The sequence below is a fragment of the Limulus polyphemus genome, unplaced genomic scaffold (assembly GCF_000517525.1).
Source record: "Limulus polyphemus unplaced genomic scaffold, Limulus_polyphemus-2.1.2 Scaffold1602, whole genome shotgun sequence".
Lineage (NCBI taxonomy): Eukaryota > Metazoa > Arthropoda > Merostomata > Xiphosura > Limulidae > Limulus > Limulus polyphemus.
The window spans coordinates 65,807-90,319 of record NW_013667212.1 but is presented as its reverse complement, the minus strand read 5'-3'; the positions used below and the strand labels follow the sequence as shown (position 1 = coordinate 90,319).

General features: G+C 32.8%; 1 protein-coding gene across 1 annotated transcript in view; it reads left to right on the top strand.

The window, feature by feature from the left end:
• The window catches only part of LOC106464264 (nucleolar protein 4-like), an 84,141-nt gene that overhangs the window by 24,536 nt on the left and 35,092 nt on the right, over nucleotides 1–24,513 (top strand). The window contains exons 2-3 of the mRNA XM_013924390.2: nucleotides 12,683–12,820; nucleotides 13,894–14,202. Coding sequence (XP_013779844.1) covers nucleotides 12,683–12,820; nucleotides 13,894–14,202 — 447 coding nt within the window. The remainder of the gene's footprint in view (nucleotides 1–12,682; nucleotides 12,821–13,893; nucleotides 14,203–24,513) is intronic.

The following is a 24,513-nucleotide window of genomic DNA, read 5'->3' as shown; positions in this document are numbered from 1 at the left end:
AATAACAGTGTAATAGAACACTAGTTAAAAAGGTTAAATACGTAAAGTTATAGTTAAAATAAGGAATTTACACTATATATAATAACAGTATAATAGAACACTAGTTAGAAAGGTTAAATGCGTAAAGTTATAGTTAAAATAAGGAATTTACACTATATATAATAACAGAATATGTCATTAGACTAGCGCCGAGGGATTAATTGACATTTTGATTAATTTCCATTATTTTTTTTTTGTTTAAGTTAAGCACAAAGTTACACAATGGGCTATCTGTGCTCTGCCCACCACGGGTATCGAAACCCGGATTCTAGCGTTGTAAGTCCGCAGACATACCGCTGTGCTACTGGGGGGCTTTTCCATTATTAAAGTAAACATCGATATCCAATTCATAAGATTCCTTGATACCTATATTTTAATTTGATTAGTTCATAAAACTGAGCGCCGTATGTTTGTGCACTCACATAGAAACACTTAGAGCCACTATTTTCTTCATTATCTTATCTTGCATCTACATGGCTTACAATAAAACAAACATTCTCCTTCTTCTCAATGTTGCATTGTCCACTAAAAATAATAAATTCTAAATACATTATTTCGGTTATCTTTATTCCAAAAAATATAAGTTGGTTGGGTTAATATATTTCATTGAATAAGAACTGTGAGCTGTACGTTATGCTACTCTGAGATCTGCGCTTGGAGCACAGAGACATGATCTCCAGTTAGAAACGGCTTGATAAGTGTCGTTGTTTAGAAAAAAAAAGTGGCACTACTTTCACAAGCGCGGCAGAGAGTCCAATTCTAGTCAATAAAAAGATTGTCAGTAAGTAATACAGTGCGGATCATTTAAATATATACTGTACACTCTGTACAGACACACACACATATATATATAATGAAATCAACTAAGCAAGATAACAAATTACATTATTTATTTATTAGGAAAACAAATTTCGGAGAGAGAGAGAGTCTGGCACCAGGAATTGTGTGAGTTACTATTATTTCATCAAAGCTTGCTTCACCAATAACGTAAACATGACAAAAGTTAGATTACCCGTGTTCAGTGTTTTTATTATTTAAAAAAAAAACGTCTTTAGTCAGGAAACTTGTTCCAGTGTCTTTTTTCCAATTTTTTTTATTTTAAAAATGGTCTAAATAGAATAATAGTAATCGGGATTATTTACAAATATCGAATCAATAGTCGAATCGAATTTCAAAATTGATAATCGCTCAGTACTATATTAAACCTCCATTTTATTTTTAGCGAACTTAAAAAGAAAGTCGAAGGTTTGGAGAGGCTCTTCTATTATGTTTTCTTTGTATTAAAAGTTAAATGTAATATAAGTGATGTTCGCATGGTATGTTAGTTGGCTTATTCAATTTAGTACTATTAAAAGTTTGTCAAATATAATCAGAAGTAAAATGTGAAATCTGGAATAAGCTTACTTTTAATTCTAACATATGAATTAAGCAATCGAAAAAAATTCTAAGAAAAATAATTGTCTACAGTGGTATGCTTTGAAGAGTGGTGTTGTGCTACTATATGTTTTGACGAATGTGTACACACTCTTCCAAAATCATTGCACGCACCAAAGGAAATATTAAAAACTCCAGAATTTTGCCTGCTTCTTCTCATAAGAAAACGATGTGGGAACACCAAATCGTTTTTTAATTTTTCCACATCATTCCCCTCTACCATCTTTCTACCTCGTTAACGACCTTGCACGTCTTGCACGTGCACGCGACTCGCGGTCAAAGTAATTACTGGAAACACTCCGATAGCAAAATATGGTGCCCACGAAGTTAAGAAAAAAAATATCTTAGAAATCAGATATTGTCTTTTTTTCTTTTTTTAATATCAAAATCTTTATAGTTGATTTATTCTATAAATCTTTTATGAATTTCACTTTTACTCTTTTTACCGTTTTGTTGCAATTAAGAAAGCAAAATCAATTGTGGTCTGTTTTGTGATTTTTTAAATAGATTGAATATAGTCCGAGCAAGAGAACACATTGTTGAAGATTATTTCACATATTCATAAATATAAAAACCCAGAATTATGGAAACTGATCGTACACTTCAATTTAACTTTTTTTAAAGGACAGTTTATCGCAATTTATAAAATGAACACACAATATCAATAAATAGTTTACGATATACTGAAATGTATGCATTAGTGCAATAATTCCTGTAAACAGAGAACTTATTTTCAAGATGTGAGATTAAATTATACCCACTTTTTCAAAACTAGAAATGCGTACTAAATAATATCTGCAAAAAAAACAACAGGTAAATTCATCGTATTGTAGAAGCTATAAGATTGTGAAAAAGTCAAGCTAAGTCACTGTGGACGAAGCTGAACTGAAGTCATTGTGGACGAAGCTGAACTGAACTGAAATGGTAAATTATTAAACATAAAATAATATTCACAAATTTTTTCTTCTGGATTTTCTGGACTTTAAAACATCATAATTTGTGAAGAAAGAACCTGCTTTTTAATTTTCAGAAACGTTGTTAGGTTGCTAGAAATTCTAACTGCAAAGTTTAAGAAATGTCCATGAATAAGGTGATAAATATCACAAAAATGAATATTTCTTTAGATAGCGCAAAGGAAGAAACACTGAGGTGGACGAATAATAAAATGATATTGCTCTCATTTCATTTTAGTAATTGCGCTCTGAGGAAAACTCCAAATGGAGTTGATTTTTACTAAAATATATATTTAAAATGTTCAAACTACATGAAGTTTTATAAATATATATTTTCATCAAAACATTTGTTTCAAATAATAGTAGAATAGTTATAGTGTGCCCATAACAATTTTAAATATAATTCAATTTTAGTGCTTCCTTTAAAAGAAATTGAAGGTTGGAATCAACAGAAGGTTGTTACACCTAAGACGATATCAACCGTCACCATGACAACGGGGTTAGAGAAATGGAATCACATGCCACAGCCACAGGGAGCGCGTGCTATGACCCAGATGGCTAAACCAACTTTTAAACCGTGCTTGTCAAGGCCTGGGATTGACATATCAATGCAGGCCAATAACACTTTTGAATTACGAGTGGGAGAAACCGGGGTTAGAAGCATAATGACAAAGAAAGGACTGTGCTGGACAAGTTGCTTGAAACGCTATCGATCGGAGGGACTTTCTTTCCTCAAGGCTATATGCAGGCCGGCCCATATACCGCGTGTCTCAATAAGGTTCCTCAGCCACGAACTTGCATGGACTGCGAGCACTGTTTCACCACTCCCTTTCGCTCATGCATGTCCCAAGCATATTTGTACTAGCTAGCTATCAAAAAAAAGATTTTCATTCTGGTCGTTCAACTCGGCCTTTAATTGTGTAGGTGCACACTGCACGTAACAATAAGGAAGAAGCTTTTTAATGAAACGTCGCTAGAATTACCCTTGACAGCGTCTTATTATAGGAGCCGCGTTTTCTCCAGTCTGGAATGCGAGTCTCTAGGAAGTTATCTGCCGAGGTTGCATTGCTGTAGAACACGGCTGTTGCCTTTTCTATATATGACAAGATAGAGCTAAGGTATATCAGGTGACCGAAATTTGTCTCTCATATTGTGTTTATGAGGTTCGGGTCTTGTTAAAAATACCAAAATATTAATTCTAGAAAACAAACAATACTTTATTGATTGAACAGATGACGTTATAGTCCGGTTATATTATACTGTGTAATAATTATATCAAATTTTAGTTTTCAATTGCTGCTTTTGTAGATTTGTCAACAATAGAAGGTTCCAAAGTGTTGTTCTTAATTTCCATTTGTTACCAGCATATTCTAAATTAGTCAGATATTTAGGTATATTCAGTTGTTAATGCAATGAACTCGTGTACTTAACTCACTCGGATTCCATACAACGAAAGTTATTCAATAAACTGCACAAACATTTTCCCCCGTCAGTTAGTTACATATTTCTCCCTTTGTATTTTAACTCTTGCGCTTCTAATATATAGATTAATATAAATAATAGACACCTAATTGTTTTATAACTGATATATGATATTACTTAGTTGAGTTTCTAGATTCGGATTAACGGCGTAAGAAACGGACAAATCAGAACTCTACTACATACCATAACAATGATCAAATATTATATATATTTGATTCGTCTGTACACCGTAATGCTGTCTAGTAAGTAAACAATTTAATAATAGCATATAATTATCAGACGAAAATACTTGCTAATCAGTGTATTAACATTTGATCAACGGTGTAGCGTGTATTGACCAGTCAAAGTATTATTATATGACTTATGAGCACCACCACAGCAGGTACTGACCAGTCAAAACATTGATATTTAATAACTACGAGAATATACTTATTGATTTAAACACAAATATTATTTGTCATTTAATATACTTAAATTTGATCTTTGGTTTAAGATTTTGATCATTTTAATCTTTAACGTTTCACCAACAATATAACAAGTTGATCAGCCTATGTATTATCACTGAATTACCACTTTATGATGTGATACTTCTTTAGAATTGTTATGGAGTAAACATGACGAACGTATTATAGCTTAGAAAATGAAGCTCTTGTGTTTATATATAAGATTGTGAAAAATATCAGTAATTTTACGTTATTCCTGTTCCGCTAAAGAATTAGGTGTTATGCTTAGATCGATCATAACTTTACAAGTTAAAAACAAAAAACAATTTTATAAAACACTTATCTTGCCTGGACTTTCTCTAGATTACATTTTGGAAGGAATTATAAATCTTAGGAAAGCTCCAAAGTTTTCAAACTATACATAAAAACAGACTCGTTTCAATCACTTTAGATCTTATTACACGAACACCTAATACGTATATCAGACCGTTGTAGTCTATTAGAAACTACGGTTTAAAAGTTACCTACAAAAACTGTCTTCTAGAGGGCGTTGTTAACATATATATTTGAAAAGCAAAAACGAACTGTAGTGAAAAGCAGAAAAAGAAACGAAGCGATGGTCTTGAAAGGAAGATAATAAGCAAAGAGGAAAAGTGAGTAATATAGAAAAAAACAACAAACAGAAAATTAATAGTGATGCAAAAACGCGTGCTCTTAAACTTAATTTGTGTTTGGGTAAAATTACTAAAATTGTGAGAAAGAGGGGAGTGAAATAACAAAGCAAAAATAGATATTAACGTAAAAAAAAGAAGGCGTTCAGCTTCAAAAAGTCGAAAGTTTGACTTTTAAGTTGGTTTTCTCCCATGCAGTTTTCTTAATTATTCCAAGTTCTAAAATAAATGGTTTAAAAATATGCCGGCTAATAGGCTATTACAACTCGAATACCTTAAAGATTTATCATGAGGTCTCGAATGATTTTTGTACTACTTAAAACAATTGTAAAAACTTATACGATATGAACTTTTGGTACATAAATTTCGTCGGGTGGTTTTTGTTGTTGATTCCTGAAGTTCTGGACACAAAGAAAACACCTCTATCTTTCACTCACGCGCAAACACATAACATAAAATCAAATCCTTTAGTCACCATGGAAACAGAGTAGATACTCCAACCACAAAATGGATTAATGTGGGATGTCCAGAAAGGGCTAGCGTCGCGCGCCGCACGAGATTTGCCAATGTCCCCAGTGATTTGGACGGATATTGTGAGTTCGTGTCCAATCACCTAATTTCAACAGTCTAAGCCAATATACAAGGGCATCGGAATCGGAATAGGGGAAGAGAAGAGGTGTATACACTTCCCCTATTTCTGTCTTTCCATCCTGGTTCTCATTAAAACCATCCATGCAAGAGAAAACGGCCTGGACTCCAAGAGTTGGTATTGATTGTAGTTTGTAGGCGAGGAATATTCCTAGAGCTATCATGAGCATACCCGAAGCAGTTAAGTACGTAAGCATAGTTCTATAATTGAAAACAATATAGTTTCTGCAACTAGCTAACAGAGCTTAAAAAGTAGGTTGTCTGATATTTCTCTATTATTACCGCTATAGCTATAAATAAATTTACTTGTACACTTTGTCTGTTATTAAATACAGTTTGGATATTTTACACATGTTTGCACTAGTAATGTGTAACAGACAGACATGCAGATAGTTAGATGATATATAATATTTACTTTGCATTACCTTTTATCAATTGACTTGTTAATGAGTGTTTAAGTATAGGCCGTTTATTATATTTTCCTTTAGATCAGTAACAAAGGTCTTCGTATTATTCAATCTGTACAAGAAACATATTGGGATTATGGGGAGTGTTCATAATACACTATCTAAATTGGGTACCAATAACACTTTATTTGTGAAATACATCATTAAAAGTAAAATTATCTAAGTATTTTTTTTCATCTTACAGCAGGGATATACTTTTACAAAAATAACATGTAACTTTTATATGACGAATGTACATATTTTAACCCAGATAAACTTAAAGGAATGAGAAAGTTGTTCTTAATTTTAAAACAATGAATAACGATTTATAAAATATCCTAGTTACTCTTGCCGAAATGATGTGATTATGTATTAAATAATCTAGATAGTCTCTAATTGTGTAAGATGTTTCGATATAAGTTGTTTGTTCCATTTTTAGACTTTTTGCTATCAATAATTTTGAGCTGACAAATTAGAGGGAAGGTAGCACTCACTGCTTACTCTTTGGTCAGTCTTATCTCACCAACTAGTGAGACTTTACTGTTACTCTTAAAGCGCATCCACCTTCTCAAAAGTGCAGAGTTCCTTTTTGCAGCAAATACTCCAACCATAAAATGGGTTAATGTGGGATGTCCATAAATGGCTAGCGTCGCGCGCCGCACGAGATTTGCCAATGTCCACCGTGGTCTGGACGGATATTGCGAGTTCGTGTCCAATCACCTAATCCTCGGTTTCACAGTAGAACCGCGGTAACCACTGGTCCATCCCAGGCCCTTCTACATACAAATTAATACTGAGAAAAGATAAGTTTAAAAACTTGAGAGAAATGATAATTTTATTATAACATGTAATCCCCAAAAAATAACCTATCTAGTACTAAAATCTCGGTAGTATCCACGCAACACCTAGAATAATGGTTAGTATTTATTTCAAGTAAAAATATTATAACTTAGACTGTCTTACAGTCACCGTGGAAATTTACATATAGAAACAATACATTTAACTTAACAATGTTATAACGATGATGGTTATATACAAAAGTAGCAATTATGTAACTCTGTTTGCTTTACAGTCATGATGTGCGCCAAGTAACAAAAAAACAAGATATCATCTATCCTAATAACAACTGTGATCTTTTATAAAACAACAACAAAAAAAGAAAGATCGCTGTCTTTCTTAGCAAAAATAAGAGCATTGTCAAAAAAATAAACGGTTAATTCATCTGATAGTGTTGTTCTAATTTCCACGACGGTGTTTCTTTTGTTTAGTTTTGTTTTGAAAGGAAGATGGAAAGTGTGATTCTCTGAAACTTGGATGATGGCATTGCTCATGTACTTCACCAGCTTTGCCTTTCCTAAGTTATCATAATTAGCGCTCAACTACTACTTTAATTCTACTCTCGAACGCACTCTGCCTTCAGAAAGAAAAGGATGGCCGAAGGTAATAAATATTTAATAAAAACTGTCTCGGTGATCATGTAGCAGGACAATAGATGGAAAGATAATGATTAACTGATAATTGGAAATTGGTGGTGTTTTTCTCTCCGACTTATTGCTTACCTCGAGGCTAGGGCAAGCACGTGCTCACGAGCCCAGAAACGTCCCATTCCTGTCATGGAGTGACAAGCAGAGAGACTAGAAAATCGATCAGTCCTGTGTCAGTGTGCTAGTAAGAGTATTCCTTCAACGGGGTTCTGTAGTACTGGCTAATTGTTTTCTACGGACTCCGAGACTGTTTGCAGAATCTAAAATGCTTTTCTAAATTTCAGAAAGAGCAAGCGTATGGCTGTGCACCCACACACAAATACACATGTTTGCATATGTGAATACATTTAATGTAGATGTATAAATGATATCTACTGAAGAGTGTAAAGTAAATTATAATGGCGACGGATATTTGGAAAATCTCATATCCACGTGTTAAAACATAGTGTATGAACAAAATACTATAGCATGAAGTAGAGGCGGACTTATTTCTTTCCGTTACAGCCATAGACTAGAAAGATAATTTTCCGTTTGGTTTTGAATATTGCTTCAAGTAATTCAGTGGTTATTTTATTTCTTGAATCAAATTCTTTACATTGGCTTTTTTTTTTTGCATACTAAAAATTATGATGTTAATTACAATTATTTTATTTATTTATTAGAAACATAAAATATATTGCAGATTGAAAGATAGATAGAAAACTACATACAGTCTTTACAATGAAACACGATACATATAACTGCGTTTAGTGTCTCCTAGTGCAAATTAAGGGTGGTACCAATGTTTTGAGAGAAAGGATACTTAACAGATTGACCACTGGAGTTTAGTAATCCATTAGGGCGTTCCCTAACACAATGAAACTTGACGGTCCATACACATTTTACTAACACGCCCATTTTTACGACCAATCAGCAGAATAATGCTACTGAAGAATTGTTTATATCTAAGTATCTAGTTAAATAGAGAACCTATTAATTCAACTTGTTATTTTATAGACTTTAAGTTTAGTGTTAAGATGCTCCGTAAAGAAATTCAAATACTAAAGCTACAATATGATGTCATGGGAAATGTTACAACTGAAAACATTAAATTACTGTTTATTCTTTGTTACAATGTTTGTTTCTTAAGTTCTTTTTTGAATTATTTTATTCACACTGAAACATATAGTAAACAAATATGTCTCAAATTTCTTTTAAATTCCATGTGTCTGCACGTGCGGAAGATATATGAACAGAAAAACAACAAAAAAAAACACTTGTGTGTTGAAAAGGAAAATGCTTTTAGATTAATTCTCGTCTATTTTATTGCCTATGTATTTATTACAATTGAATTTCTATAAAATATATTTTTAAACGCAATTAGCACTTTATTAAAATTTTCCTAAGTGGAAATAAACGTAAGCTAATACTCCTCAAAAGCTTTCGTGTACACTTACATTACCTCAGACGCTACTCGTACTCTTGTAAGTACCTCGGTATGCATATGTGTATATTTAACTGCTATACTATAAACTAAGCTTCTAAGTCGGATCGGTTGTGGTCTATTGGTAAGCGTGACCGGGCTGTCAATCCAAATATTTATGATTCACGCCTTACTGCCGCAAAAATACACTCCGTACCTTGGTACCATGGACTTTACGCCTCCACCACCTGCCTGGATCCAGAAACTGAGCCACTTTAAAACCATGGCGAACACCAGGAGACTCCACAACAGATTCAATAGCTAATCCACCCCCAGCACCGGACTTCACTTTACCTTCCCTACTTACTTCTTCTTGCTAATCTCGGGGTACTCCCGTTTCCCCCACATTAAATTCTCGGCATAGGATTTTTAGATCCCCGCCGCCCTGATGGACCATCTGTCCAATATCGGCCGTTTAGTTTAGTTTAGTTAGTTTACTTTGCTCTTCACTTTTTATTGTCTACAGTTACTCTCTCGTTTACCTTTCTAAAGTTACATATCTCGTCTGCATTAAATTCCCATTTTCTCTAGTTAAGCCCATATTCCTAGACCACGAGCGAGGTGAAGGAGGATTGTTTAATCGTCGAGCACCCCAGATTAGTAATTATTTCTTCGGAAATAATTATTTTTAAAACTAAATAATTGTCAGGAACAAACAAAACAAACTTCTATTCCCTAGCTAGTTCAAAATTAAATAATAGACCATTTTGTAGCTTTGCGTGAAAATTCTGAATCAAACAAACAAATAAACATTTTGAATTTCTGACATGAATTTATTTAGTATTTATAAATACAGTACCTGATGAAAGCCTAGCGTTTAAACTTCATGCAGTAAAAGTTATAAATGTATTTAACAGCAATAGTTACGTATGGTGTTTCTCACACCTCCTTCTTTTGGAGGTGTGTATCCGGGAGCATGTTTTAGTGGGATGAGGATTCGAACCCGCAACCTACAGAGTGCGAATTGTGCGTCCCAGCCACCTGGTCATGCCGTGAACTTAACAGTAGTTATCATATACGTACTTTATATTTCCCTTTTATATAATGTCCTTTTCCTCACTCATAACTTTCTCTGGAAGAAAACTGAATCCCTTTCTCTTCACACTTCAATTCTGGCATGAAGTAAGACATTTAATGCAAGGTATTTTCTTCTAATTACTGAAGTCTGCCATTGCGCATGCGTATTAAGAGCTACCTGACACTATTCACAAAGTGACAAATCCTACTGATCTTCATTACGTTGGACTGCTGTTCTGGGATTTCTCTCTATCCGTAAGAAGCCTCAACCTGTAAAACGTGCTGCTTGTCCATATCATGTGGAACTGTGGAAAACAAAACAAACTCTAAAGCTGTTACATATAAACATTTTAAATATAAATTCACAATCAAATGTAAAGTTTATTAAAATTGAGATGTTGGATTTATTCTAACTATTACTTTTCGACTGAAAAACACTAAATGTAAAGGGTGAATCTAGCTTAGAAATCTGGAATTTTCATAGTAAAGTTTAATAAAAAAAAACTATAAACGTTTCTAAAAACACATAATGAAGTTGATAGGTAAAAACTTAATATCCTCTCTTTATACTTTTGTAATAAATATGAAAATCAGAACAACAGTTTCTATCTTTCATTGTTAACATGTAAATCAAAATACTAAGAGAAATACCAGAGTGACCCAAAGAAAGCGTTGAAGGTCTAAAGCATGTAAGAAAAGATAATCTATGAAGAAAAAGTGGATTCTTCGTAAAAACTCATCTGGAGTTTTTTGCTCAGAGAATTATTGCGAAGTAACTTAATACGACATATATATTAAATATTTTAGTTTTGTTCTTTACAATACAGACTTTATTAACGATTGAAAACTCACAAATTATAGGCGAAAATATGCTAATTTTTAATTTAAAGAGATCTTTTCTCTCCTATAAATATTCCAATCATATTTGTGTGGATGGATAAACAAACAGATATACAAATAGATCGATAAATATGAAGGAAAAGGTACACTGATAGACAGATAGATTTTAATCTATTCTCCGCGTGACCTGTAATTCAATCATCACATCACAGTCGATATACACACGTTCCTCCATGTTTTAGTCAGAGCTAAATCAACAGCAGTCAATCGAAAACTTTTCTTGTTGTTTAGAGTGCTTCCTTTTTCGGTTACGTTCTGAGGAATCTGACATCGTTATTAGAGTGATTTCCAACAATGTATCTCGTTGAACGTAGAATCTTCCTTAACAGAAAAAAAACTAACCATGATTTTTAAAAAAACCTGATGTAGAACATTCATCAAAAATAGATGAAAGAATACATGCCTGTTTACGAAGATAAAATAAACACGTCTTTTTTTTACAGTTAATTAAGTTTGGATATTGCATTTAACTCGTACCAACCAGTTCATTTTGAACCGTATGTTGTTTGTAAATACGATAAGGTTTTTCTTTGTCACTAAACAAAAATATGTGACTTTAAAACAAAATCACTAGAAAATCAATTAAACAATAACTAGAGTGATATTTAAAAGCAACTTAAGAACATTTTCTTCACATTTGGACTTCTTTAGCGAATACAATGTATCACATGTTTCCCTAAGTTTTGTGTTTAGGTAAGAATGCAGTAGAAAAACCCTTCTTTTTGTCAGTAGAAAACCCCTTATTTTTGTCATTAAACAGCAGACAGAACTTTTATTATTCACTGTTACAATATGTTATAGATATTCTAATTAAGGCACAAAGATAACAAAGAACGCTCCCAGAAAATGCAATCATTTCGTTAGAAATGTAGAATAGCATATAGTTTTCTTGTTTACGGTACGAAGACAATAGAAGATACTCGTATTGGATTCATCCAGATTCTAACTTATGAATTTTATGAGAGCTTTACATACCAGGGGATTTAATCAGATCATGGTTGAATGGAACGATCAGAATAGTATTTTCCCTTTATATAACTGAAATCTCTCTAGACATGAAGTTTCTTCAATAACCAACACTCCTAACCACCTTTATTGCTGAGGAGTTAGTGTCTTGACCTTTAAGTTGTATCTATCAAGTTTAATATTATATATATTTTATGAATATTTTACTAATTACAATAGCTAGTACATTGCCCTCTGCCTTACATCTGCACATCTTCTTCCACCTTGAGCATTTCCATTGTATCAGCAGGTAGAGTGCCTTACCTCAGAATATTATTTTTCAAACTTTAAAAGAAAATGCGCCTATTTAAATTACATATCTTACATTTCTTCTGAAGATGTCAAATAAAGAAATGTTCGGTTTTGTTTCTCCAACTTTGAGAAAATTTATGAATATTACATAGAACAGTGTGTGAATATTACATAGAACAGTGTGCCACATTAAACTTTCCTAGAAATTTTCAGTAATTTGGGTTTTGATACTTTGCGTGATTTTTTGATATTTTTACGTAAAACTCAAATTTATATGTAGACATCCCCACGCTAGTGATCACGTATCATCTCTAAGAAAGGGGATGGACAAGTAATATTTCTATAATTTTCCGTTTATTTGCTGTCTGTCTTTCGTATTTGAACTCATTCGATTTCAATTAATATTTTTCGAACAGGACTTTGTTGTCTTTTTCTTTTACCTTCAGCCTGGCACCGGGAAAGAAGAGACAGTTTATAAAAAAGTAGCGGTTGTTGAAAACTTTTTCGACATCATCTATGAAGTTCACGTGGATATGGACACACGGGGCGGCAAGCATGCTGGTCAGAAACGCACGTATAAAACCGTAAGTTTTATCTAGACATATCTCCTGCTCATCAATAAACGTGGCTTTCTCTCTGTTTTAAAGTAAGGAGTTATATTACAGAAAAGAGTACAGTGTTCTTTGTGTTGTTTTCTGTTTAGTTCTTACAGAACGTGTGTAACACATATTTCTCTCTCTTCCCTGTGTTATATTTTCATGTATATATATATATGTAAAATAATTGCATCGTTTTATCATAATATAAAGATAGAACTTGTCCAGGTCAACTCAATATGAAACAGAAATAGATGAATATATATATCTACAGAAAAACAGTTGAATAGATAAATACATATATTAAATATTAAGTATATTAAATACATGTATTTATCTGTTCAACTGTTTGATATTGAATTTCAATCGTTACACAACAAACACCAACATGTGTAATTTTAAACGTTCCACAGCTTAACTGAAATAACGATAGAACCACAAATACTTGACATTCACCAGATATAGTGCACTGTGAAAGTCTTGCATCAAAGAAAGAAAGAAAGAGGACTACTGTGTCAAGGTTTTTGAAAGGATAATTACAAGTACAATGTTTATACATTCTTGAAAGTTGCTATGGGTTGTATGTTGACATTAGTGTTATTACATGGATTTCTAATATTTTTTATAAAGTAATTTGTTGTTTTTTCAAAGATCAGCATCACGTAAGTGACATATTCTTCATCCAGATTAAGAAAGAGAGGAGGGTCCATTACAAGGATACTTATATCTTTCTCTACCATTGATGAGATAAAATCAATCAGGTAGAATAATGAAACTAACAATAAAAAGGAAAGTAATATTCTATTTCAAAACGTTTATTCGATAATGAGTTCGCTCCATGAACTTTAGTAATGGCAACTTTTTCGTCCACATATAATAGAATTAAGCCGACAGTAATGTCAGGACCATATCACATAAATATTTCTCTATATATAAAGCAAATAGTTAACAAACCTTACCCAACTTTGTCTGTTTTCGCGTTTATGGACTGTGACTTTATGTGTCAAAATATATTTGCAAGTAAAGAAGTTAATGGTGATGCTATTTAATTATTTCTTCAGATTGCCGAAACATATGCTTTCCTGCCACGAGAGGCGGTAACTCACTTTCTGATGTCTTGCGTCGACTGTCAGAAAAGAATGCACGTCGGGGTGGACAGTGGCGGAAAAAGTGGTTCTCATGGCAACAAGGAGCATGGCGCCAGCAGCGGTAACACTTCCCCAGAGTCTGTCTCATCAGCACGTGGCGACAGCAGCGCTACCCACTTAACAACGGACATTGATTATAGCCTGCCAATAACGACAACGTATTTGAAACGTATGCGAAGTCTAGGTTATTCCGAAGAAGAAGCTTTGAATTTTGACGGGGAGGTAAGTATTGTTATAAAGCACTGCATTTCACCTGTAGAATTTTTTTTATTTAATCACTTATATTTGACCATTTATTACACCGTGATGTATAAAACATTGCTTTTATCACCATCAAATGTTGTCACGAGTATTAGTCACTTAAAATTAACCAATCAGGAAATAAGGCGAAAAGTTATGGTTATTATACCTGTTGAGTCAATAAAAAAGAAAGGCTCTTAGAAATATTGTAACGTAAACCTTCTTTAAAACTTATGTCTATATGTCTAACGCCCTGCATATATATTTATCTTTGTATCTCTAACCATTTTTATCTCTGTTGATGTTTACCTAGCTTCTCGTTGGCCTATTTTTCTATTTGTATATTTATTTAGTTTTTGTATTTTTCTCTATTGGTTCATTAGTAATGTTATCTAACAGTCAATTAGTCTATTTTAATCCCTCATATATGAAATTGTGTGAATATATTTATCAGTATTCCTTTCTCACTGTTTATCTATTTATCCAATAGAGTAACAAGTAACATTGTATTTGTAAACCCTGTTTAAAAGTTTTACTTCCCGTATTTCGTAAAAGAATCTGGACTTGCCACGTTTACCAGAGCTAGAAAAAGAGTTGGAACAAATAGACACACTCTAATTAATCAAAAATAACAATATTTACTACCATATCTTAATTAGATGAAACATAATGATTCCTTATTGTCTGTTTCACGTGAGTTAAAGGGGCGAGCGCGGCCTAGTGATTAGCATGCTGTACTGTTTCTTTGAGGTTCGCGCTTTCAGTAGCCCACGAGTTGGCGGTGGGTAGTGTTAACTAGCTGCTTTTTCCCTCTAGTTTTTCTTTTCAAAATTAGGTATAGCTAGTTCAGATATCCCTCGAGTAGCTTTATGCAAAGTTCAACAACACCATCTTGGTTAAATAAGTTGCACAGTCCTAATTACTGATCATTTTACATCTCAGATTAAATTATCTAGTTCAAAATACGTGGGCTACACACAAAACAAACTTTTAACAAGAAGGAGGCCTAAAAATTATTAATGGTTTTAGGACTATAAGCAGGCATTCACTTTCAATTAATCAGCATTAAAATATTTTATGAATCAATAGTTTTGGTTTGTTTTAATACACTACGATTCGTTTTGTTAAAACTGCAAACTTCACACCGATATGAAGTTTGCTTGTCCTGTCAAACTGTTGATTGCAAAATTATGAATCCCTAAATTAAATTCCTGTCTCTGTTTGATGCTCCAGAAATATCCTAGCTAGCTCTAAAAATTTGATAGAAAAAAGTAAAAAAATAATATCGCAAGCTGCTAAAGTAAGAAAAAAATGATTCCGTAAACTTAATCTATTAATAAAAACAGTACAGGAAAATGTGACTGACAGAAAAAAGAATTACTGCAAACTTCATTAGTTTGGTTTGTTTGTTTTGTTATTAAGCACAAAGCTACACAATGTGTTATCGCTGATATGCCCATCACGGGTATCTAAACTCGGTTTTTAGCTTTATAGCATTAGTTTTGAAAAAAAAAGGTACTGCATATTTAATCGAAGAAAAATGGCACCTCAAACTACACTATTCAATAAAAAAAGTTGGCCATGTGAAATGCAATAAACAGGATATATATATATATATCACAAAATGTATTCAAGAGAAAAATAGTCGTATTGTTTACTAAGCCTGTCGTCATACTCTGTATGATTTAACTAACTAAAAATGCCTGCCAGCTCATTCTTTTTCTAGAAGGTTCCAACGATCACAGTGTGTAAGTTTGTACTTTCTAAGTAGTGTTGCAGTAATGGTTAGAAGGTTTGAGTTTTATAAACAGGTATGTGACCACGTTCAATAGGATCCCGTTTTTATAAATAGACTGTAATACATGTTCAGTAAGTATCAAATTAAAAAAAAAAGACTTTTCTTGATTGTCTGTAAAAATGTGCTTCCTAAAACGGCATGTATTTAGAATATGTAAGGTTCTACTTTCGAAACATATTTATATAAAGTTATTAAGGTTCAGTTAAACACAAACACCTATATTTATGTTTTTTAGGGTTGTATTTTATACAATGGTATTTTTTCGTGATATGTAAGGTTTACATCTCTTACCAGACCTATCGTCTTGTTTTAAAAGTTTCAGTTTTCCTAACTATATTTATTCAGTAATGTTTCATTTATAAGGTCCAGCTCTCTACTCTTGTTTACTAACTTAATTTGTATGTTTCAGTTCGCCGGTTATAACCTGCCAAATACACACATAAACATACATGATTTTCTCAAATAATGGTTTAGATAAAAATTGGATATTTAATCACTTCTCCTCAAAATAATATTTCACAAATTGATGGGAAAAAAACATTTTCTTCAGCATCACGAGCACGTGCCTTACAAGGTGGCAGTGAAGAAAGAAAAATGCACTTTTTTCTCTCTTAATAATTTGTTGTAATTCATATAACTTTTACACTACACTTAGTAGTTTATACAATGGTAAGACAGGGCTCATTTGTACATAGATTGGCTCACAGAAATTGTTTGTTTATCTCTGATTATATTGCCAACTATCGTGAATATTTAAATTTGTCTTGGGTCTGGTTACGAAATAAACCTGTTACTTTAGTAACAATCCTGTGTAAGCTTACACTTCATTAAAATTTGCTTTAAAGCACCTAAAACATGCATTCATGTTTATACATTAACGGTGGTTTCGACGAAGTAAAACTGATCAGTGGAAATAAATACAAATATCTTCTTGTTCCTTGGATTGAAAGTTTTACCAACTCTGTACACTGTCAATTGATACCAGTAATTATGCAGCTTATTTGGGATTTTTTTGCTGGTTATTACTCGAAACATCTAATGAATTTTGTACAATGTATTCATTCAGAAGTTTGCTTGCTTGTTTTCAAACTAAAATCAGACTATTTCTTGCAAAGTAAGTTATATAATAACACCAGTCAAAACGATAATATGATCGCTTTTAATAGATAATCATTTCTTAGCAAAAGCACCTTGGTTTTAACGTTTTATCTGTTTTTTGATCATATATACTTTCTAGATATCTTTCGAAAATAGATAACCTGTAACATTATTTTTTTGACTGAGAAAGGTTTAAAATTAACATAAATAAGCTAATTTTCCAACTTAATTCTAAAATGTTTCTTAGTGTACTTTTTGTAGTAAAACTACACATTCTGTAATGCTATTTTTAATATAAACTTAAAGCGATAGAACACGGCTGACCCTTCCGTAGAATTTCTGAGCTGGTACGTTAGAGTGATAGCTAATTCCATAACGTCTATGGTAGAGTTGCTGCTGAGTGGCTTGCCTTCCCTCTGGTAAGTAGTTCAAAATTAGGGACGGCGGCAGATAACCTTAGTAGCTTTGCAAAATACAAATACTTAAAGTGACGTCTAACGCATACTATTAAATTTTTCACTTATTTTGAATAAATAATAGGTTTTAGTATAAACTTCCGGTAACATAGTGCGCACACTGTTATGTATATATATATATTACTGAGTTGTATATTTGTCATGAACAAGGTCTATAGGTGGATTGTAAATAATATAAATTTATATACTGACCCTATTTATGCCAAATATATAAAAATGATTTATTATTATAATTTCTAAAAATAAAAACTACATAACTGACTAAAATAGAAATGAAAACAGATAATTAGATAAATGAAAGAAATAAACCAACACAAGCACAATAACAAAGCAATAATTTAGATTGACTTTTATGGCCCTAAAAGTATTTCGAGATGAAATAAAATTCGTTTTATGCACAACACGGAGCAAGAATGCAAAAAAGCCATATACATGACAACGCTCCGTAAATAGTACAAATTCACCTCGTATACCATGGTCGCAGTACTATATCGTTCTACATCATTATGCTTACATAGGTTGCTTGACCTTTAACCCTCTGTTTTTTTAACTCCTTATTAATTTTCATTTCTTACATATTTTGATATATGAAGTAGTGTATAAGTGTAAAGATTTTCTTCGGTTTAAAAGTAGTTTCAACACTCATAATTGTGGATTTGTTATTATTGTAAATTATAAAGAAATTCTCGCGTTTCTTTCTTCCCCTTTTCAGTAGTAGTTTAGTTGTCAGAAATAATATTGTAAAATTTGAATTATTCAAATACATCATAACTTACATTAAACATGCTTATAGTGGTCAAACATGCTAAATCGATTTTTATAATCATCTAAATTGTATATGCAAAAATATTTTTGTAAAACACAGCACGTATTCTCGACGAAATGTAAACACCTCCCATTTTGTTTCTGTTGACCCTATTAACCTGAAATTGGTGTCAGAAAATGTCATTTTTCTATGTATTTTCTATTGGTGATGTTTGGTCACTGATATTGTCGGTCTTCCATGTTAGCATGCTTTCTATTTAAAGGAACACTTTACAAAACAGAGTACACCCAGGCTGTAAGAATACGAGAAGCTGTAGAGAACAATTTTATAAGTTTACTTGGTTCTGCTGATAATTATTAGTATTTCAACATTTCAAGAGTTTCAAGTTTTGGATAGCAGTATATTTGTTTGAATTAATGTTAAAAATTCTACCGTTTGCGTAAAACGAATATATATTTCTTTTGAGATTAGTGAATTATATCAAAACTTTTAATGACCATGATGCTAATTTCTTCCTGTCCAATTAGGTATTGTTCTTAAATGTCTCAGCGACTGACTGCTCTGTCTATCACGCAAGTCTTGCTAAGAAGTTACAGTCCAGGGTGCATGTGTCACTGGAAAGCCATTATTGTGCATCATTTAATTTAGCACACGACTCAAAACGCGTCGTGGCCGTGTGGGGACGATTAAGGAACCACTTTACCTTGACATCGTTCCCATGGTAACGCATACTGTTACCGGACGGATTTGTTGCTACGGCGTTCTTGCATTAGTTTTAGTGAAGTCCTAGCGATATCGAACCACAGGGAAGTGTACACGTTTCTTGTGCCATAGAAAGCAATGAAAATCTGTGCGAATGGCCGGTATCTTGGAAAAGTTAGATCCATCTCAACCTTTACTCATATGTGGGTGATTTACACTATACAGTCTACTTTATATAAATACAAAAAAATTATAAAGTGGCTGCTTAAAATTTACGTTTAGTGGAAGAAACTCTAATAGCTACACAAAGATGGATTATCATTCTGTGTTTATAACAAAAATATATTGTTTTACATGCTTGGTACACGTGTTAGATATTTCTACTACAGAAATGAAACGACTTTAGTCGTGCATATCTAATAATACAATGACTTTTCCTAACATTCTTATATATATATACGTTTTGTTGAAATATACAAAAATGGCCGTTTAAATTCCATAAAGTATACACTTTAACGTACCTGTTCACTAATTCAGCAGTAATATTACAAACTTATTACAGATTAGAGTCTAGATTATTCAAAAAGCTCTAATGTGTTTAACCTCTAAGAAGTTAAATACAATGGTGAAACTTAGGTATTAGAACTATATATTCGCTAGAAGCAGATTTCTTTTAAGTGACAAGTTTCAGTGTCTTAACTGTCTTTGCTTGGTTAGGTATATGGAATGTTTAAATGTATTCTGAATTTGTAAAGTTCCTGCATGGAGCACGTAAAGAGGGTGCCCTAAACACCTTCATCTTCAGCAAACTCCGACCAACTCTGCTCTTCAACGGAATTAGTTGGGTTTGTTACCCAAATTATTCCGAAGGTAGTGACCTTACTTTTTCGACCACTAAGGGTCAAATATTTCTCTACATATTTCGGTTATCAACTCACAACTCAGAGTAAATAAGTTGCAGGTAAATAAGTTGTAAAACCACATAGTTGAATACAGTGGTTCACAAATATAGTAAATTACAGATAAACGGCCAAAAAAGAAAGATACTCTGTCTGGGATTTTATGGTTTATTTTATGGCTGTGGGTAAGTAGTAAATCATATTATTATTACTACTTATATACATAAGTCTTAATTAATTAATTTAAAGGAAATAAGTAAAATTATTCTAAAGATTTATTCTCTAGTCTTACTAAAATATAATTTTGCCAAAGCCGGTAAAGACTAAAAAAGAAGACTGGGATGTCTTTATACTAAATCTAAAGATGGGGGAGAACATGTGACCAAGCGAAAAGTATAAAAGTTGCATGTAGACCTTTGACTAGAAATTAAAGACAATGGTTAAGTAATATTGATGATCTTAAATTAACGGCTAAGCCTGAATAACCCAGTTAAATAAAAGTCAAGGGCAATGTTTTGTCATGCTACCATTTACAAATCAAAGACCATAGTAATGAAGTTGATTAGAAATCCAACATAATGCTTTGGTAACGCTGCATTTGTTCATAAATTAAAGAGAAAGCTTGATCAAACTAAATTCTAGAAATCAAAGTCCAAATTTTTATACTTGTATTGATATTATATTTGAGCACCATTTCTCACTGTAAATGTGCTCTTTAATGTCGGGTTGGAGTTTTCAATGAATGATATTTTTTCGCTGTCACATGAATTAAAACATATATATAAATCATAGATATTCGGAATTACAACTGCATAATGAAAAATATATATATTATCTTTGATCCATTTCAAGCAATAATGTGTGATGCCCGCATTTAATGAAGAAAGGCTCAGTAACAACAAATGTTAAATTAATATCTTCAATATATCTATCTGTTCGCTCTTTGATTAAGCCTGCATCCATGTAGTTCTATGAAACGCTCTGTGAATGTTGGTTAGCCAAACTCGGCTTCGCTAGTTAACAGAAGTTTTACAGACGTGGAAGAGAAATTGTGTATTAAATCACAATATTCAATGTGTACTGACTGTAAAGGCACAACTAATGTTTTGACAACTTTCTGCTAGCATGGCACTCAGAATTTTAATGGTTTCTCCATTTTTCGTAAATAATTTAAACTAGTATCGATAAGATGGAACGACTATAGTTATTTTAAATTATTGTCTTGAAAGGCTTCCTTCTAACAAGTAACGTGCATGATGTAAAACATAAACCTTCCGATTATCAAAACAACGATTTTAATAATGATATAGTAGTGAATTGTTTGTTGGAATGATACAAACCAAACAAACTGCTGTTACTTTTGTCCCCTGCTAATCAATGAAGATGAATAACGTTAAACTGAGAACTATATAATGCATTAGATCCGATAAACACATTTATTAGTGACATTTACGTAACTAATGAGAGTGGTTCAAGTTGTTGTTGTCTCTGAGAAGCCACAATGATAACTTCTAATAATGTGAAAAACTAATAAAGTAGTTATGTAGTCTAAGATATTAACACAATAGTTTTATAGCATCAACGGCACTCAACTGATGAGTCAAAGTATGTTAGTTTTCTTGTGTATCGATTTACGACATAATGTATTTCCAGTCCATTTGCTAGAATGACTTCGTTAACTTTTAGCTTACTTCTTCGTTCTGGTCTATATGGTTAGCTTACTTCTTCGTTCTGATCTATATGGTTAGCTTACTTCTTCGTTCTGATCTATATGGTTAGCTTACTTTTCGTCAGCTATTCTTTATGAGCACTTTACCCCTTGCTGGACCTTCAAACTACTTCCTCCTGTCTCATGACCAACATTACGCACATTGCTCGATACCGCCATTTTTATTGTAACAAGCTTCTTAAATCACGCATGTTGACAAACTCTCCGCACACCTTCCGCTGTATGTGGACGTCAGTTGATAAGACAATGTTTAAGCAAATCAAAGGAATAAAAGTCCGTTGGACAGGGGTTTTGACAAATATGTGGTCGAATGAGATTTCTGTGCAAATCAAGCATTCTTATAAATCACGATTAACCCTCTGCAACTTTCTCAGCATATGAAAAACCACATTAACAATTTTAAATTCTATGAAAACAACATAAGCGGTTTTATAGTTTGGAAAATTGCATAACTTTTATAGTCTACATAAAACTATAATAACAATATCTTAGTGTATGAGTAACAACAATTTTAGTTCAGAAACTATGATGAAAGTGTGAGGTTTAAAATACGTGTATGATTTATTAAAATACCAGTGATATATATTTTGTCAGAAAAAAAAAATGAATTAGATAGTTTATGAAAGAAATAGTGAGAATAATACAGTCGATAGGGAAAACATCATACAATTTATAGTAATCGCTTTTTAGTATAGTTTCAGTGTTACTAATTGATCATTTTTAGTTGTATGTACAAATTGTTTAAAGTATTATGAATTCTTTCTAAAGTCAGTCATTGATTATAGCAGTAATTGGTAGCTATATGGAACTATATAATGGGTGACTCGAACAAAATATATAACGCGTAACAATATTACAAATTAATTCAGGGCGTTTTTAAGCGTATAGTTTTCTACGAACAACTTTATGTAAAAATAACTGCAACATAGAAAATTCGTGAGTTGGGACAAAACAGCAACAAGTAGATGCCTTGTAATACATATATAAATTATACCTCCAGGCAGCTTTATGAATCGGCTCGAGTTACAACATATACACAGTACAATCTCTTGAGGGGCTTATTGCCATGGCAACCTTGTGCATCATCGTCAGGCTCTGATACAGAGCGCCGCCATTCGTACGGTTGTCAAAGAAGAGCACATTTTTTTCCAGTCTTTATGCCTACAAACAAAATGTTAGCTACAAAACCATAGAAAAAACTGTGAAAGTACTCTTATCGAGACTCTTGGCTGTGTTATAATACTGTAATAAACGCATATGCTTGCGTTAGCTCTAGCTTTAAGGTGAATTTCATATTTTTACTTTCCACTGAATAAAGGAGTGCAGCGATTGTAAATTTGTTCGAAAATTCTATAACGAGTTAATTATAATTTTCTTATATAGCACAACAAAACATGAATTTATGTTATGTACCTTTAAGAGTCTGAAAACAACATTCTTTAACAAAGTCAAACCTACCTATAATACCACGTTCATTTATATATTCTTAATAAACACGTGACATGCAATACTTCTATTATATATTTTAACAAAAATAGAATAAACAGCTAACGCCCTCTGGTATCTCAACGGTACGTCTGGTAAGGTTTATAACGCTAAAATTCAGGTTTTTATACCCGCGGCTGGTTAGTACAGATAGCCCATTGTGCAGTTTTACGCTTGACAACAAACAAATAACTCTGGAATAGTCATTTGTATGATCTTTTGGTCATAAAATTACGTTTCAAGTATGAAAAAAAAAATGCTTTATCAACATCGCGTTTTTTTCTTTTTACTAGTCTGAGCTCCATATAAACTACTTTTACATTTACTTTCGTTTTTATTGAAAATACGATTTCACGTGGCTTTTTCCTGTAAGCTCTTGCTTTTAAAATCGTCTAGTGATAACGTTGTAACCAACAACAGAAACATTCTAGACTGAGACAACCTACCTACCCCTCATCTTCTACTTTCCTCAACATGCACGCTCCGATAAAGAACTTATCACACCAGGACTAGGAGAAACTGGTTTACATATCGTATTTCTTTCGTCCACTAGCTTGGATTCAATTAGACTGAGAGATCGTATGTGCAGCAAAATCTCTTTCTGTCAAATTGTACGTCGACGCCTTTTGTGGCTAACCACCTTAAAAGTTTGCACGTGCTAGAGGGCGTGTCCTTACTCGTAAAACAGACTAATTAGAAATAAAGCGCTTGCAACAAACTAACGAACGCGTAGGGTTCATAAGAAACAACAACAACAACAAAAAAAAACAACACTAAATACAATGGTAATAAAATCTAGGAAAACTTTAAATTGACACAACGTTTCGAGCTTAAACCCTTTTTTCTGGTGACGACTTTAAGAAGGGTTTAAGCTCGAAACGTTGTATCAAATTAAAGTTTTCCTAGATTTTATTACCATTGTATTTAGTGTGTTTTTCTTTCTTAAAGTTAGTCTTGCATCTTCTGTGCGTTTTTTATATATACTTTTTATGTCTGAGTAGGGGTCATATGCGATTTAAGTACTTTTTTTTGTTGTTGTTGTTTGGAATTAAGCACAATGCTTCACAATGGACTATATGTATCGAAAACCGGTTTCTAGCGTTGTAAGTCCGCAGACATTCCGCTGTGCCACTGGAGAGCTTTTTAAGAGCTATGCTGTATACAGTTCTAGGCAGGTTGGGTTAAAAAAAGAAACTCCATTTGGCTATGTAGCAACGTCACCACTACTGTTAAAACAGGTGTTATGAAATTACAATATAGTAAGGTTAAAATATTTTTTTTCAGGCTCGGCATGGCCAGGTGGCTCGACTTGCAATCTGAAGGTCGCGGGTTCGAATCCC